We start from the raw sequence: 13,485 nt of genomic DNA, 5'->3' as shown, positions 1-13,485 counted from the left end.
TTATTTGAGACAGTCTCGCTCTGTCACCCAGGCTGGAGTGCAGTGGTGCGATCTCAGCTCACTGCAACATCTGCTTCCCAGGTTCAAGTGATTCTCTTGCCTCAGCTTCCTAAGTAGCTGGGACTACAGGTGCGCGCCACCACACCCGGCTAATTTTTGTATTTGTAGTAGAGATGGGTTTCACCATGTTGGCCAGGCTGGTCTTGAATTCCTGACCTCAAGTGATCCAACCACCTCGTCCTCCCAAAGTGCTGGGATTATAGGCATGAGCCACCACACCTGGCACCAGTATTTATTTTAAGAATTCTGTTTTTTAAATTAACACACACTAGAGTTAATTTTTTTGGTGGGGGGGCGTTCTGCATGTACAGCTTTATTCATGTTAACATATCTATAGATTTGTGTAACCACCACCACACTCAGGATGCAGAATCGCTGTCACACTGAAAAACTCCCTTATGCTATCCCTTTTGAGTCCTATCTTTCTGCTACCCCTAAACCCTGGCACCTACTGGTCTTTTCTGTCATTAAACTTTTGGCTTTTTGGAAGTGGCATATAAATAGAGTCATACAGTAAGTATGTAGTTTTTCAGATTGGCCTCTTTAACTTGGCATATAGCATTTTTGATTCATCCAATTGGTTACATGTATCAGTAGTTCATTGCTGTTTATTGCTGAGTAGTAGTCCATTGTATCACAATTTGTTAATCTCCAATATTGCTTTTAAAACACAAAATTCAACTAATGCGACTGATTATGCAGAACTTCTAATTCTACCCTTATAGAATCTGCAAGAGGCAGTGATAGTGAAGATGAAGTTTTACGAATGAAACGCAAGAATGCGATTGCATCTGATTCAGAAGCGGATAGCGACACTGAGGTGCCAAAAGGTACCCCTGTTATTATATATATATGTATATTTCCATACCTCTTTCTGTATTTAACTGTAGTGCATTTCTAACCCTGAGTGTGTTTACCCCAGATCGCAAGACCCACAGAATAAGAGTGTGGATACACTCAGTGTACTCAGAGAACTTATATAGCTATGAGAAGCTGCTCATGCTTAATTAGTTGAAGAAGAACCTGCCTCTTTATAGTTTTTTTTTTTTTTTTTTTTTAAGAGACAGAGTCTCGCTCTGTCACCCATGCTGGAGTGCAGTGGTGCAAGCTCAGCTTATTGCAACTGCTGCCTCCTGGGTTCAAGCAATTCTCCTCCCTCAGCCTCCTGAGTAGCTGGAATTACAGGAACGTACCACCATGCCTAGCTAAATTTTTTGTATTTTTAGTAGAGGTGGGGTTTCACTATGTTGGGCCAGGTTGGTCTTGAACTCCTGATCTCAAGTGTTCCGCCCACCTCAGCCTCCCAAAGTGCTGGGATTACAGGCGTGAATCACTGCGCCTAGTCTGTTTATAGTTAGAGTGAATTCATTATTAGGGGGCTGACCTTCTTATTGGGATGGAGGTTATAATGTCCATTCTTCAGTGTGAATAATGACAGTCTCGGTGTTTTGTTCCTAAGTTCTTAACAGATGAAGAAACTGATTCTTTGAGCTGTGAGTTAGATGAAGAGCTCATAAAAACCCAGTGTTGGCTGGGTGCGGTGGCTCACGCCTGTAATCCCAGCACTTTGGGAGGCCAAGATGGGTGGATCACTTGAGGCCAGGAGCTCAAGACCAGCTTGGCCAACATGGTGAAGCCCTGTCTGTACTAAAAATACAAAACATTAGTGGGGCGAGGTGGTGTGCATCTGTAGTCCCAGCTACTCGGGAGGCTGAGGCACAAGAATCGCTTGTGCTCGGGAGGCAGAGGTTGCAGTGAGCCAAGGTCGTACCACTGCACTCCAGCCTGAGCAATAACAGTGAGACTCTGTCTCAAAACAACAACAACAGCAGCAACCACCACCACCACCACCACCACCTGGTATTATAAGTTGGAAGGATGAAAGGAGTTCTACCAGCCAGGTGTGGCAGCTTCCTTTCTCCTGCCTCAGCCTCCCAAGTAGCTGGGATTACAGGCACCCGTCACCAAGCCCGGCTAATTTTTGTATTTTTAGTAGAGACGGGGTTTCACCATGTTGGTCAGGCTGGTGTCAAACTCCTGACCTTAAGTGATCCACTCGCCTTGGCCTCCCAAAGTGCTGGGATTACAGGCATGAACCACTGTGCCTGGACTGTAATTTTGAATCTGGGATAGACTTATGGAAAATAGGTGTCTGTGGAGTGCTTCAGCCCCAACTTTGAGCATCTAGACTGTAGGAAACATTTGGGCTCCTGGGGAATAAAGGAAAGTGGGAGAACAAGGATGGTGAAAATGAAAGGAGAAATAAGTGCCTCCTGTGCAGCTTGCCTTTCACTAGATTTGCCCCCTTCCCTCTCCCGACACTCTCTGGTTGGGTCTTTGAGAGCCAGGCTCAGCATTATGTTTTGGGTGGTTTTCTGATGCTGGTCCAGAAACCTTGGGAATGTGTTGAAGTGATCAGCTGTGAAGAACCTTAGTTACAGATAGTAACACTAATGCCTTTTTCCTTCTGCATTGAAGATAATAGTGGAACCATGGATTTATTTGGAGGTGCAGATGATATCTCTTCAGGGAGTGATGGAGAAGACAAACCACCTACTCCAGGACAGCCTGTTGTAAGTCAGTTACTAACATGAACTTATTCAAGGCCAAGCATAAAGTTTCAAAGGTGAAGAGTCTCCCTTATTCCAGGAAAGGAAGTTGATAACTGAATTCTAGTATGAAAATACCATGAACAGATGACTTTCTTCATTATGTAGGGAACTCTTGGTTATAAGGGGGAGTGGAAATAACTGCCAAACATGAGGTTGGTGTCATGCCTTAGGGGACTGAACTGTGAGGACTTGTGATTTGAGAACCATTGACTTGAATGTTTTTCTTGCTCATGCCAAGAAGTGTCTGCTATGTTGATAATCTTCTCTGGTTTTAATTGATAGAGTGACTTCCTATTGAAGTGTTAATTTCACACTTTTGTTGATGAGTATTTGGAAGACAGATTTATCATAAAGGAGATAGTTTCTTGTACTGAGGTATCCAAACTGATCGTTTCCCATTTTCTGTGTGGGTGCGTTGGGATGGGGACTGGGGACTTCTTTAGTCCTAAAGTGATATCTAATTATGTTTCTTGCACCCCGGAGTAATTAAAGTGTGGAGGTTGAAGGAAGCCATTTCTAAGGTCCTGTCAAGCTCCAAACTTCCGATTCTTTCACTAGGATGAAAATGGATTGCCTCAGGATCAACAGGAAGAGGAGCCAATTCCTGAGACCAGAATAGAAGTAGAAATACCCAAAGTAAACACTGATTTAGGAAACGACTTATATTTTGTTAAACTGCCCAACTTTCTCAGTGTAGAGCCCAGGTAAGGAAATCAATTAAAATTTTTTCAGGATGTTGAACAGAAATACATAGAATGTTTATTTTTCTTATTTCGCATTGAGTTGACAAATCACAAAAATGGAAAATTGATCGTGTATCTCTGAAAAAATTAGTCAAGCACATCCTGAGATAGAAAAAATATGTATTGGTAAGGGAGGCTTTTAATGCTATGATTGTTTTTAGCAGTTTGATACTTTCTTATGAATTAACAGACACCACAAGTCTTCAAGGTATTTTTTTAATTAGTACAACCCTGAAAAGGCTGAAATTGAAAGTGATGAAATTTGCTAGAGAAATGCCAGTGTCCACTGTAGCAGCTATTGTTGGTCTAGAAAAGGTAATGGTTTTGGACAATTAGACAGTGTTTGATGGGTATTATTTACTAAGTTTACTCAAGCTCTTGTGCTTTAAAAATTTTTTTTCCACAGGCACAATGATGTGGAAAGCTAGAGCATATGTTGCCTATTCTTTAGCAGAGTTACGTAAGAGGAAGAAAGGATATTTTGAATATTTACCCTTGCTTGTACTTTATTTCAAGCAATATGTATTAACAACAAATTTTAAGAAGTAAAATTACTGGCCGGGTGTGATGGTTCACACCTATAATCCCAGCACTTTGGGCGGATCACCTGAGGTCAGGAGTCTGAGACCAGCCTGACCAACATGGAGAAACACCCTGTCTCTACTAAAAATACAAAATTAGCCAGGCATGGTGGCGCATTCCTGTAACCCCAGCTACTCGGGACGCTGAGGCAGGAGAATCGCTTGAACCCGGGAGGCGGAGGTTGTGGTGAGCCGAGATCGTGCCATTGCACTCCAGCGTGGGCAACAAGAGCAAAGCTTGGTCTCAAAAAAAAAAAAAAAAAAGTACAATTACTACTTCCTTGAAATTAAGCATGAAGATATTGATCATTATGATTTTTTGATATAATGGTGTTTATTAATAGAGATGTTATTACATAGCAGTAATATTCTTTATAAAATATGATTAATAGTTTATTTGGAAAACAATTTGTAGACCTTTTGATCCTCAGTATTATGAAGATGAATTTGAAGATGAAGAAATGCTGGATGAAGAAGGTAGAACCAGGTTAAAATTAAAGGTACCATTTCATGCTTTTTCCTTTTTTTTTCTTTTATAAAGTAAAACCTGGAGATACTAACTTGAAACTTGAACTTTTGAAAGTGATTTTTTTACCTAACACTTCACTATATGGCTGTGTTCTTTTGATTGCTTTTGTTGACTATTAGGAGAGAATTTTATTGTACTAAATTCCCATTAATGCTTCTCTTTGATACCTTATACCATCTGGTCACGCTATTGAAGGAGGGCCTCTAATCTTTTAAGTAAGGAGGACGTAGGTTAAGCAGAAGTTTCATCTTTTTATTTTGAGACACAGTCTTGCTCTGTCGTTCAGGCTGGAGTACAGCAGCACAAACACAGCTCTTGGCAGCCTCAATTTCCTGGGTTCAAGTGATCTTCCCATCTCAGCCTCCTGAGTAGCTGGGACTACAGAAAACATGCCACCATGCCCAGCCTTTTTTTTTTCTTTTTTTTTTTTCTGTAGAGATGAGGTCTTGCTGTGTTGCCCAGGTTGATCTTGAACTTCTGAGCTCAAGTGATCCTCCCGCCTTGACCTCCCAAATTGCTGGGATTACAGGCGTGATTGCTACTGCACTTGGCCAAGTAGACATTTTAGAATTGAGTTGTACAAGGGAACAAGAGGTGGTTGAATGCATGATACTGAAACTGGAATTATGCATTTTCAATTCTTAAATCCGAAGGATTTCCTGTAAATTTCTTATTTTCTAGTGGCTATGTATATATTTTTTTGAGAAGGAGCATCCTCTGTCGTCCACGCTGGAGGGCAGTGGCATGATCTCAGCTCACTGCAACCTCTGCCTCCTGAGTTCAAGTGATTCTCCTGCCTCAGCCTCCCAAGTAGCTGAGACTACAGGCGCGCACCACCATGCCCAGCTAATTTTCGTATTTTTAGTGGAGACAGGGTTTCACGATGTTGGCCGGGTTGGTCTCGAACTCCTGACCTCAGGTGATCCACCCACCTCGGCCTCCCAAAGAGCTGGGATTACAGGTGTGAGCCACCGCGCCTGGCCTCGGTACCTTATTAAATTGTTAGAAAGGGATAGTCTGGCATTTTTTAGGCACTGAATTTTTATATTTTTAATAGTACCATCTCTTCAATGTGGTGTATTAACAACCACCTAAATAACCTTGATATAAGATGGTTTCTATCCAAAAGCTTTTCAGTGAGACTTCACTACTCCTCTTAATGGAAATGCAAATCAAATAAGAAAACTGAGATAAACAGATGCTAATAATTTGTTCAAGATCACACAGTCAACAGATACAGTGCTTACACTGTTTTTTTTTTTTTTCTGTCCTCCCTCCACCACCCATCTACTCATCTGTTTATTAGCCCATCTGTTAATATTATTTCCTTGGGACATGTGGATGTATTGATTTAGGCTTAGCAGTATGAATTTTCCTGGTTGTTTTAGTGCCTCTGGCTTTAATTCTACTACTTTTCATTGTTTCCTGTCATATACATATAAACTAATATAGTAGTTCCTTATTTATTCACTTTTTATCAATTTATTTAATTTCGTCTTTTTCCTTTTTCTTTCTTTCTGTCATGATGCTACAGCTAGTATCAATATATCTATTATATTTTAGACCATGTGATACCAGATTCTAGTATGGGTATCAAACTTCAAAGGCCAGGCATGGTGCCTCATACCTGTAATCCCAGTACCTTGGGAGGCCGAGGTGAGAAGACTGGCCAGGAGTTTCAGACCAGCCTGAGCAACAGAGCAAGACCCTGTCTCTACTAAAAATTAAAAAAAATTAGCCAGCAGAGATGGCGCATGCCCGTAGTCACAGCTACTCCAGGAGGCTGAGGCGGGAGGATTGCTTGAGCCCAGGAGTTTGAGGCCACAGTGAGCTGTGATTATGCCATTGCACTCCAGCCTGTGCAGCACAGCGAGACCCTGTCTCCCAAAAAAAAAAAAAATTTATAAATATGTATTTTACCCTAAAATTTCAGTGCATCAGACTACAAAATGTTGGTGTTTAACATAAACTGTTGTCTTAAAACCTTGGTGTGTGATAGGAAATAACCCTGGACCCTTATTTTCTTGAGTGATGTTTAAGACTACGCTGACCAGTCTTAAAGCATAGTGTACTTAATTCTTTAAGAACAAGGAACCAGGGAACCAGGTACAGCTTATGTACCTCTCTGAGGTCCCCTGTCTTCAGAAATGCTATTATGGGTCCTTCATCCTGATAGGTTAAGACCTAGCAATGTGTCCTATTATAGCATCATTACTATTTGAATTTTATATAATAGAAAGCATTTTTTAGAATGGCTTCTCAATTAATAATGGCCTATTTGTGTTTTTTTTTTTTTTTTTTTGAGATGGAGTCTTGCTCTGTCGTCGCCCAGGCTGGAATGCAGTGGCGCAATCTCGGCTCACTGCAACCTCTGCCTCCCGGGTTCAAGCAATTCTCCAACCTCAGCCTCCCGAGTAGCTGGAATTACAGGCACATGCCACCGTGCCTGGGTAATTTTTGTATATTTTTAGCAGAGATGGGGTTTCGCTGTGTTGGCCAGGTAGGTCTTGAACTCCTAACCTCAGGTGATCCATCTGCCTCAGCCTCCCAAAGTGCTGGGATTACAGGTGTGAGCCCCGCGCCCGGCGTATTTGTGTATTTATATGTGGCCAACCTATTCTATGAGAGGGAAGACAGGAATAGTGACAGATTGTTTTGTTTTCAATCTGAAAATTTCAGACATACACCAATGTATTAAAAACAATATAATGAACTCCTTCATGTGCCCATGGCCCACTTCAACAGTTGTCAAGTTAACAATCTTTTGTCATCTACATATTCCCCACCCCAGCTTCCCCAGACTATTCTGAAACAAATTTCAGGTGTGACATCATGTTTAAGTCATGAATGTGATGGAGTGATTCAGTCAGCATACTTTATAGCTATTTGTGAGGAATAAATAGGGAAAGGGGAAAAACTGGAAGGGGGAATCATTAGGACCCAGTTGCACAGACATTTGCAACTAATGGAGTGGAGATCCAGACGATCTCCGTGGGACTGGGAGCAGCTGTGTTTAGGATTGACACTGGGGGAACAGGCAGAGGGAAGCATGGTCTTGGCATTGGCAGTTTTCACATTGTTGGCTTCTGTCTGTTGCCAGCTTCATTCTCATTCTTTCTATCCTTGTATGTCCTGTTTTTACTCTTCATTGTCATTTTAGTGGGTTTCCAGGAGGCAGCAGTGATAAACTGCATGCGTTTAGCATGCCATGTTTTCCTGGAGGTCCCACTGACTTTAATTTCAGTAACAGTGATTTTCATTTGCCAACTCTGTCTGGTGTTTCCCCACCATGCAGGTAAGATAGTTAGGCTCTAAACCTATTGAAATCTGGGGTTTTCATTTTCATAGGGCACTTATTTATCCTTATTCATATATGGGAAGTTTATTTCTCTGTGCCAATAGGCAGAGTTTTTGGTCTCATTTTTATGGAGTTTTTAGCTGTGTGAGAGAACTTGCTTTATACAGGGTTTCACTTCAAAATTTCTGCCCCGGCCGGGCATAGTGGCTCATGCCTGTAATCCCAGCACTTTGGGAGGCCCAGGCGGGCGGATCATGAGGTCAGGAGATCGAGACCATCCTGGCTAACATGGTGAAACCCTGTCTCTACTAAAAAATACGAAAAAATTAGCCGGGCTTGGAGGTGGGCGCCTGTAATCCCAGCTACTGAGGAGGCTGAGGCAGGAGAATGGCGTGAACCCGGGAGGCGGAGCTTGCAGTGAGCCAAGACTGCGCCACTGCACTCCAGCCTGGGCGACAGAGCAAGACTCCGTCTCAAAAAAAAAAAAAAAAAAAAATTTCTGCCTCACATGGACTCAAGTTTTATCGCCTGTCCCTTGTAATTCTTACTGTCTTAACACATCTCGGGGTTAGTGTACATTTAGTATCTGCCATCTGCTCAAATGCTCTAAGCTTTCTCTATGATTATGATTCTAGGAGCTCAGAAATTCACTTAAGCATATTTTTTCCCCTGCTTTTAATTTATCCAGCATCTCTAGGTGATTAAAGAGGGTTTCAGTGTTGTTCATTCTCCTGCCACACATACATCTGTCACCTCTGTATGCTTATTCTGTGATTATGTGCCTCTTGAGGAAAAACAAGATGCATAGAGTCATTTAAACTATAATTTTCTAAAGTATTTGTGTTGTGAAACAGGTAGAAAATACTATAAGATGGAGGATACGCCGAGATGAAGAAGGAAATGAAATTAAAGAAAGCAATGCTCGGATAGTCAAGTGGTCAGATGGAAGGTGAGCACAAAACGCCTGAAGGGTATTGACATACCCAGAATGGGTCAGAGGGATCAAGTTTTGAAATACTTTTTATTTTAAAATTTATTATTATTAGTTTTAGAAATGGGGTCTCACTCTGTTGCCCATGTTGGAGTGTAGTGACATGATAATAGCTCAGTGGAGCCTCAAACTCCTAGTCCTAAGTGATCCTCCCATCTCCCAAGTAGCTGGGACTACTTGGTGTGCACCACCCTGCATGGATTATTAAAAAAAAAAAAAAAAGGGCCGGACACGGTGGCTCACGCCTGTCATCCCAGCGTTTTGGGAGGCCGAGGTGGGTGGATCACGAGGTCAGGAGTTCAAGACCAGCCTGGCCAAGATGGTGAAACCCTGTCTTTACTAAAAATTAGCCAGGTGTGGTGGCGGATGCCTGTAATCCCAGCTACTCAGGAGGCTGAGGCAGAGAATTCCTTGAACCCAGGAGGTGGAGGTTGCAGTGAGCCGAGATCGCACCACTGCACTCCAGCCTGGGCAACAGAACTAGATACGGTCTCAAAAAAAAAAAAAAAAAAAAAAAGAAAAAATTTCATAGACACAGTTCTCCATATGTTGCTTAGGCTGGTCTTGAACTTCTGGGCTCAAGCGATCCTCCCACCTCCCAAAGTGTTGGGATTACAGGCATCAACCACTCTGCCCAGCCACAAATTGACATTTTAAAAAAATTGCCCTTCACTGGGAATGTAGTAGAGCCTGGTAAACGTCCCAGCATGTGTTACTTTGTAGTCTGTCAGTTTTTCTCATTATGACTTCTTATTTTCATTCCTTCTGAATTCTATGTAAAAAGAGAGAGCAGCAGTGGAATCACCTGTTTTGTTTTGTTTTTTTTTTTTCCTTGAAATGGAGTCTTGTCCTGTCACCCAGGCTGGAGTGCAGTGGCAGGATCTTGGCTCACTGCAACTTCCACTTCCCGGGTTCAAGCAGTTATCCTGTCTCAGCCTCCCGAGAGCTGGGACTACAGGGGTGCGCCTCCATGCCTAGCTGATTTTTGTATTTTTACTAGAGATGGGGTTTCACCATGTTGGCCAGCTTGTCTCAAACTCCTGACCTCGTGATCCGCCTGCCTCGGTCTCCCAAAGTGCTGGGATTACACGTGTGGGCCACTGTGCCCAGCCTGAATCACCTTTAAGTGAAGTAAGATGGTAGAGTGAAAGCTTTATGACTTTAGTATATGAAATGTTTCTCTTTCCAGCATGTCCCTGCATTTAGGCAATGAAGTGTTTGATGTGTACAAAGCCCCACTGCAGGGTGACCACAATCATCTTTTTATAAGACAAGGTACTGGTCTACAGGGACAAGCAGTCTTTAAAACGAAACTCACCTTCAGGTAACTGTTATTATTATTATGTATTATTTCTTATGGTAAAAGCAGTGAAACATAGATGTTTCTGTAATGCCTGCCACCTGATTGATGTAACCCCATGGTATGATTCAGCAAGAACCAAGATCTTGTGCATAGTTCTGAAGGTTCAAAGGTTATTTTGTCAAATACACTAAAAGTTGCTGTTTCTTAGGGAACCAGGTCATGCTAACCAGACTTACAAGAGACTGTTAGGTAAACCAGAATGTCAATGTATTTAATTCCAGTGGTTATTATAACTGCCAAGAGGCCTAAAATACATGTGTCTGCTAGCCAGTGTGTCCTTTGTTTTTAGTAAAATTGACCTGGGAGACTAATAACTAGAGGTTGTTGTTTTGCATGCAATCGAAGGAAAGCCAGTGAGTTGGTCAGTGTGAGACAGGCCATCTCAGTGCTGTAGGCCCCGGCATCTAATACCACTGCAGAAGTGTGTCCCCCAAGAGGACCGGAATACTCAGCTGGTGAGGGCACTTTCCTTCTCTAGACTGAGTAGGTGCTGCACTGAGATGTTCATGCTTCTCTTTCTTGATTATAAGCAGACCATCCTCTTTGGGTAATGCTTATCTTTACAGGGGGCACAATAATGTTGGTTATGATTTAGCTTTTTGAAATTATAAAGGTCAACATATAGGCTTTGGAATCAGTTAGACTCATATTTGAATTCCATTTCCATTTGTATGACCTTGTGCCACTTTCTTAACCTCTTTTTGCCTCAGTTTCCTAAATCTATAAAATAGGATAATTATATTAATAATATTAATATATTAATATTAATTAAAAGTAATGGCAAAAACCGCAATTACTTTTGCACCAACCTGTAGTATCTAATTAATGCTGCTTGAGCGTATCCATTTATTGCTTCTAGAAGGTGATCATGCCATACAATCTTTTTTACTCCAGCCTTCTGTTTTTCATTTGTGGAATAAGAATGTCTCAGTGAGCCACAGAATGAAGAAAACTCACAATCTTCCACCTTGGTATATTCAGTCAGTTGTCTCTGCCTATTTTTTCAGGTGACTAGGAAATGGTCACTGGGCTCTTACTTCTGTGATGTGGGTATCACTGGCTCACAAATGTATTTGGTAAACAGTGAGATGCTCTTCGTTTATTTCCTGGCAGACCTCACTCTACGGACAGTGCCACACATAGAAAGATGACTCTGTCGCTTGCAGATAGGTGTTCAAAGACACAGAAGATTAGAATCTTGCCAATGGCTGGTCGTGATCCCGAATGCCAGCGCACAGAAATGATTAAGGTATGTTTGCTAAGCCTTATCCTGGGATTCTTTGGTATATTAGGCAAGTATTTCCCAAAATGCTTGTTCATCATCTCTTATTGGCCCACCTTTTCCTCTTCCAACTGACATGAATAGGGAGCTGGATTCATTTCCTCAGCATTTGCCAAACAATGGGTGACGTGGCAATGATAGTAAAACAGACACAGGGCTCAGGTTCTCTCTTCACCAGGCTCTGAGAGTTCAGCAACAAACCGGTGATTGAAATATCTGAATTTTCATGTATAAGTTCAAAGATCATTAAGTCATCTATGTGTGGTTTAGAATCCATGTCAGAAGTCAGTGGAGATACTAGAGAGTAGTGTAAAATAGAGAATAGACCAGAAGTTTGAATGAGAGAGTGCCTAAAGTAGACTCTGGTAAAGAATAAGACGAGCTGATGAGTTTTTAAGGTCAATTTGTAACATTCTACCTCGTATATTTTCAAATTTGACCCAGCTGTTAATTAGGCACAAGTTTATTTGGGGCATTGTACCTAATCGATAGAGCATGTGCTTGTATTGGCCATTGGCCTTTCCTGCAGCACTTGATTTGAGAAGCCATATGCAGTGGTACAGGCTCGTCATTTCTCCTCCCCATCTTCTCTAATCCCTACTAGATTTTGGCCTTTGCCCACCCTGCCTCTTGTGATTACGTTGTTTAGTGAAGCAGAGCATGGTGAGGCTAAGACAGTCCAGTTGCCTCAGGGCCTTTCTTACAAATCTTATGGTCAGGCTCTGCTGAAGGTTTGGCTCTGAGCCCTTGCTTTTTCCTCCATCCTGTATTTATTCATGGAGACAGATTAAACCAGATCTAATAGCAGTACCTAACCTAGTGGTATATAGGGGCATTTGCTTTGGAGCTGGGCTTGTTCCATTTCCCTACCTTTTCTGTACAGGCTAAGGGAGCTGGAGGAACCTGCAGATTCCAGTCTTAGCATTATTGGAGAAGCTCTTGAACTACTTTGAGCATCTCCCCACACCCTCCTTCATGTCCCCAGCTCCTGTGAAAATGTAGACAAGGAGTCAGCTGGGTTGTTCTTAGTTCCTGTACTACTGACAGTGATTTTTACTCTAACCTCCTTACAGCCACATACTATTAAAACAATCTGTTCCATGGAATTTCTAGCAATATAATTGGAGTTGTATATGATAATACAGAGCAACTGGATGAGGAAGACCTTCAAAGAAATCCCAGAATATCCCTGAAACCTACTCCAACACCACCCTTACCCCCAACCTGGTTTAACATCAAGGTGCAGAATGCCAGGCAGTGCAAAGGAAATGAAAGGTCTACCTTGTGGCTCTAGCACGCTCCTCAACCTGTCATCAGGAGCCGTGAGGAGCACTGTGGGTTAAGGGGCTGAGGGGCTGGGACCAGAATATCTGGGAACTATGGGAGTTTGGTAGAGCTGGGGCAGATCAGTTGTCTGTGGTTCAGGGATGAACAGGAACAGCCACTGCTGCTCCAGGGAGTCAGTTTAGGTTTCTTCTAGGCATGAATGGGGTTTCTCAGGCGGGTTGCTTCTCTCTGGGTTAAGTGGCAGCACAGAACACCAGCACGGCTCCTGAGGACACACCTGTGCCAACGCCAGTTGGGCTGGTTAGTGTCAGGGCTCCTTTCTGCCGCTTTACCCTTGTGTTGCCTTCGCTCCTGCAAACCAAACCAGAGGGTCCATGTGGAGCCACAGAGGTGTGATGGGGAACACACACGGCACAGCTGGACCAGACATTATCTGGACCAGACATTACATGCTATTTGTAATAAAAGTGGGTTCAAGTGGGCACAAAAGTAGCTCCTTTTTAGGTTAAAGAGGTTATTTGCTTCTTTACAGAAAGAAGAAGAACGTTTGAGGGCTTCCATACGTAGGGAATCTCAGCAGCGCCGAATGAGAGAGAAACAGCATCAGCGGGGGCTGAGTGCCAGTTACCTGGAACCTGATCGATACGATGAGGAGGAGGAAGGCGAGGAGTCCATCAGCTTGGCTGCCATTAAAAACCGATATAAAGGGGGCATTCGAGGTGAGTCGTGTATGGAAATT

The 13,485-nt window shown here is 42.6% G+C and overlaps 1 protein-coding gene across 3 annotated transcripts in view; it reads left to right on the top strand.

Annotated features, from left to right (window-relative positions):
• The window catches only part of LEO1 (LEO1 homolog, Paf1/RNA polymerase II complex component), a 39,001-nt gene that overhangs the window by 14,578 nt on the left and 10,938 nt on the right, over positions 1-13,485 (top strand). For all 3 annotated transcript variants that reach the window (XM_054451721.2, XM_054451725.2, XM_054451726.2), the window contains exons 3-10: positions 786-890; positions 2,539-2,633; positions 3,231-3,376; positions 4,412-4,496; positions 8,678-8,772; positions 10,004-10,138; positions 11,291-11,426; positions 13,279-13,465. In XM_054451721.2, the coding sequence (XP_054307696.1) occupies positions 786-890; positions 2,539-2,633; positions 3,231-3,376; positions 4,412-4,496; positions 8,678-8,772; positions 10,004-10,138; positions 11,291-11,426; positions 13,279-13,465 (984 nt within the window). The remainder of the gene's footprint in view (positions 1-785; positions 891-2,538; positions 2,634-3,230; positions 3,377-4,411; positions 4,497-8,677; positions 8,773-10,003; positions 10,139-11,290; positions 11,427-13,278; positions 13,466-13,485) is intronic.

Source organism: Pongo pygmaeus, chromosome 16 (genome assembly GCF_028885625.2).
Source record: "Pongo pygmaeus isolate AG05252 chromosome 16, NHGRI_mPonPyg2-v2.0_pri, whole genome shotgun sequence".
NCBI lineage: Eukaryota > Metazoa > Chordata > Mammalia > Primates > Hominidae > Pongo > Pongo pygmaeus.
Note: the sequence above shows the minus strand (reverse complement) of the source record. Positions and strands in the feature narration are given on the sequence as shown.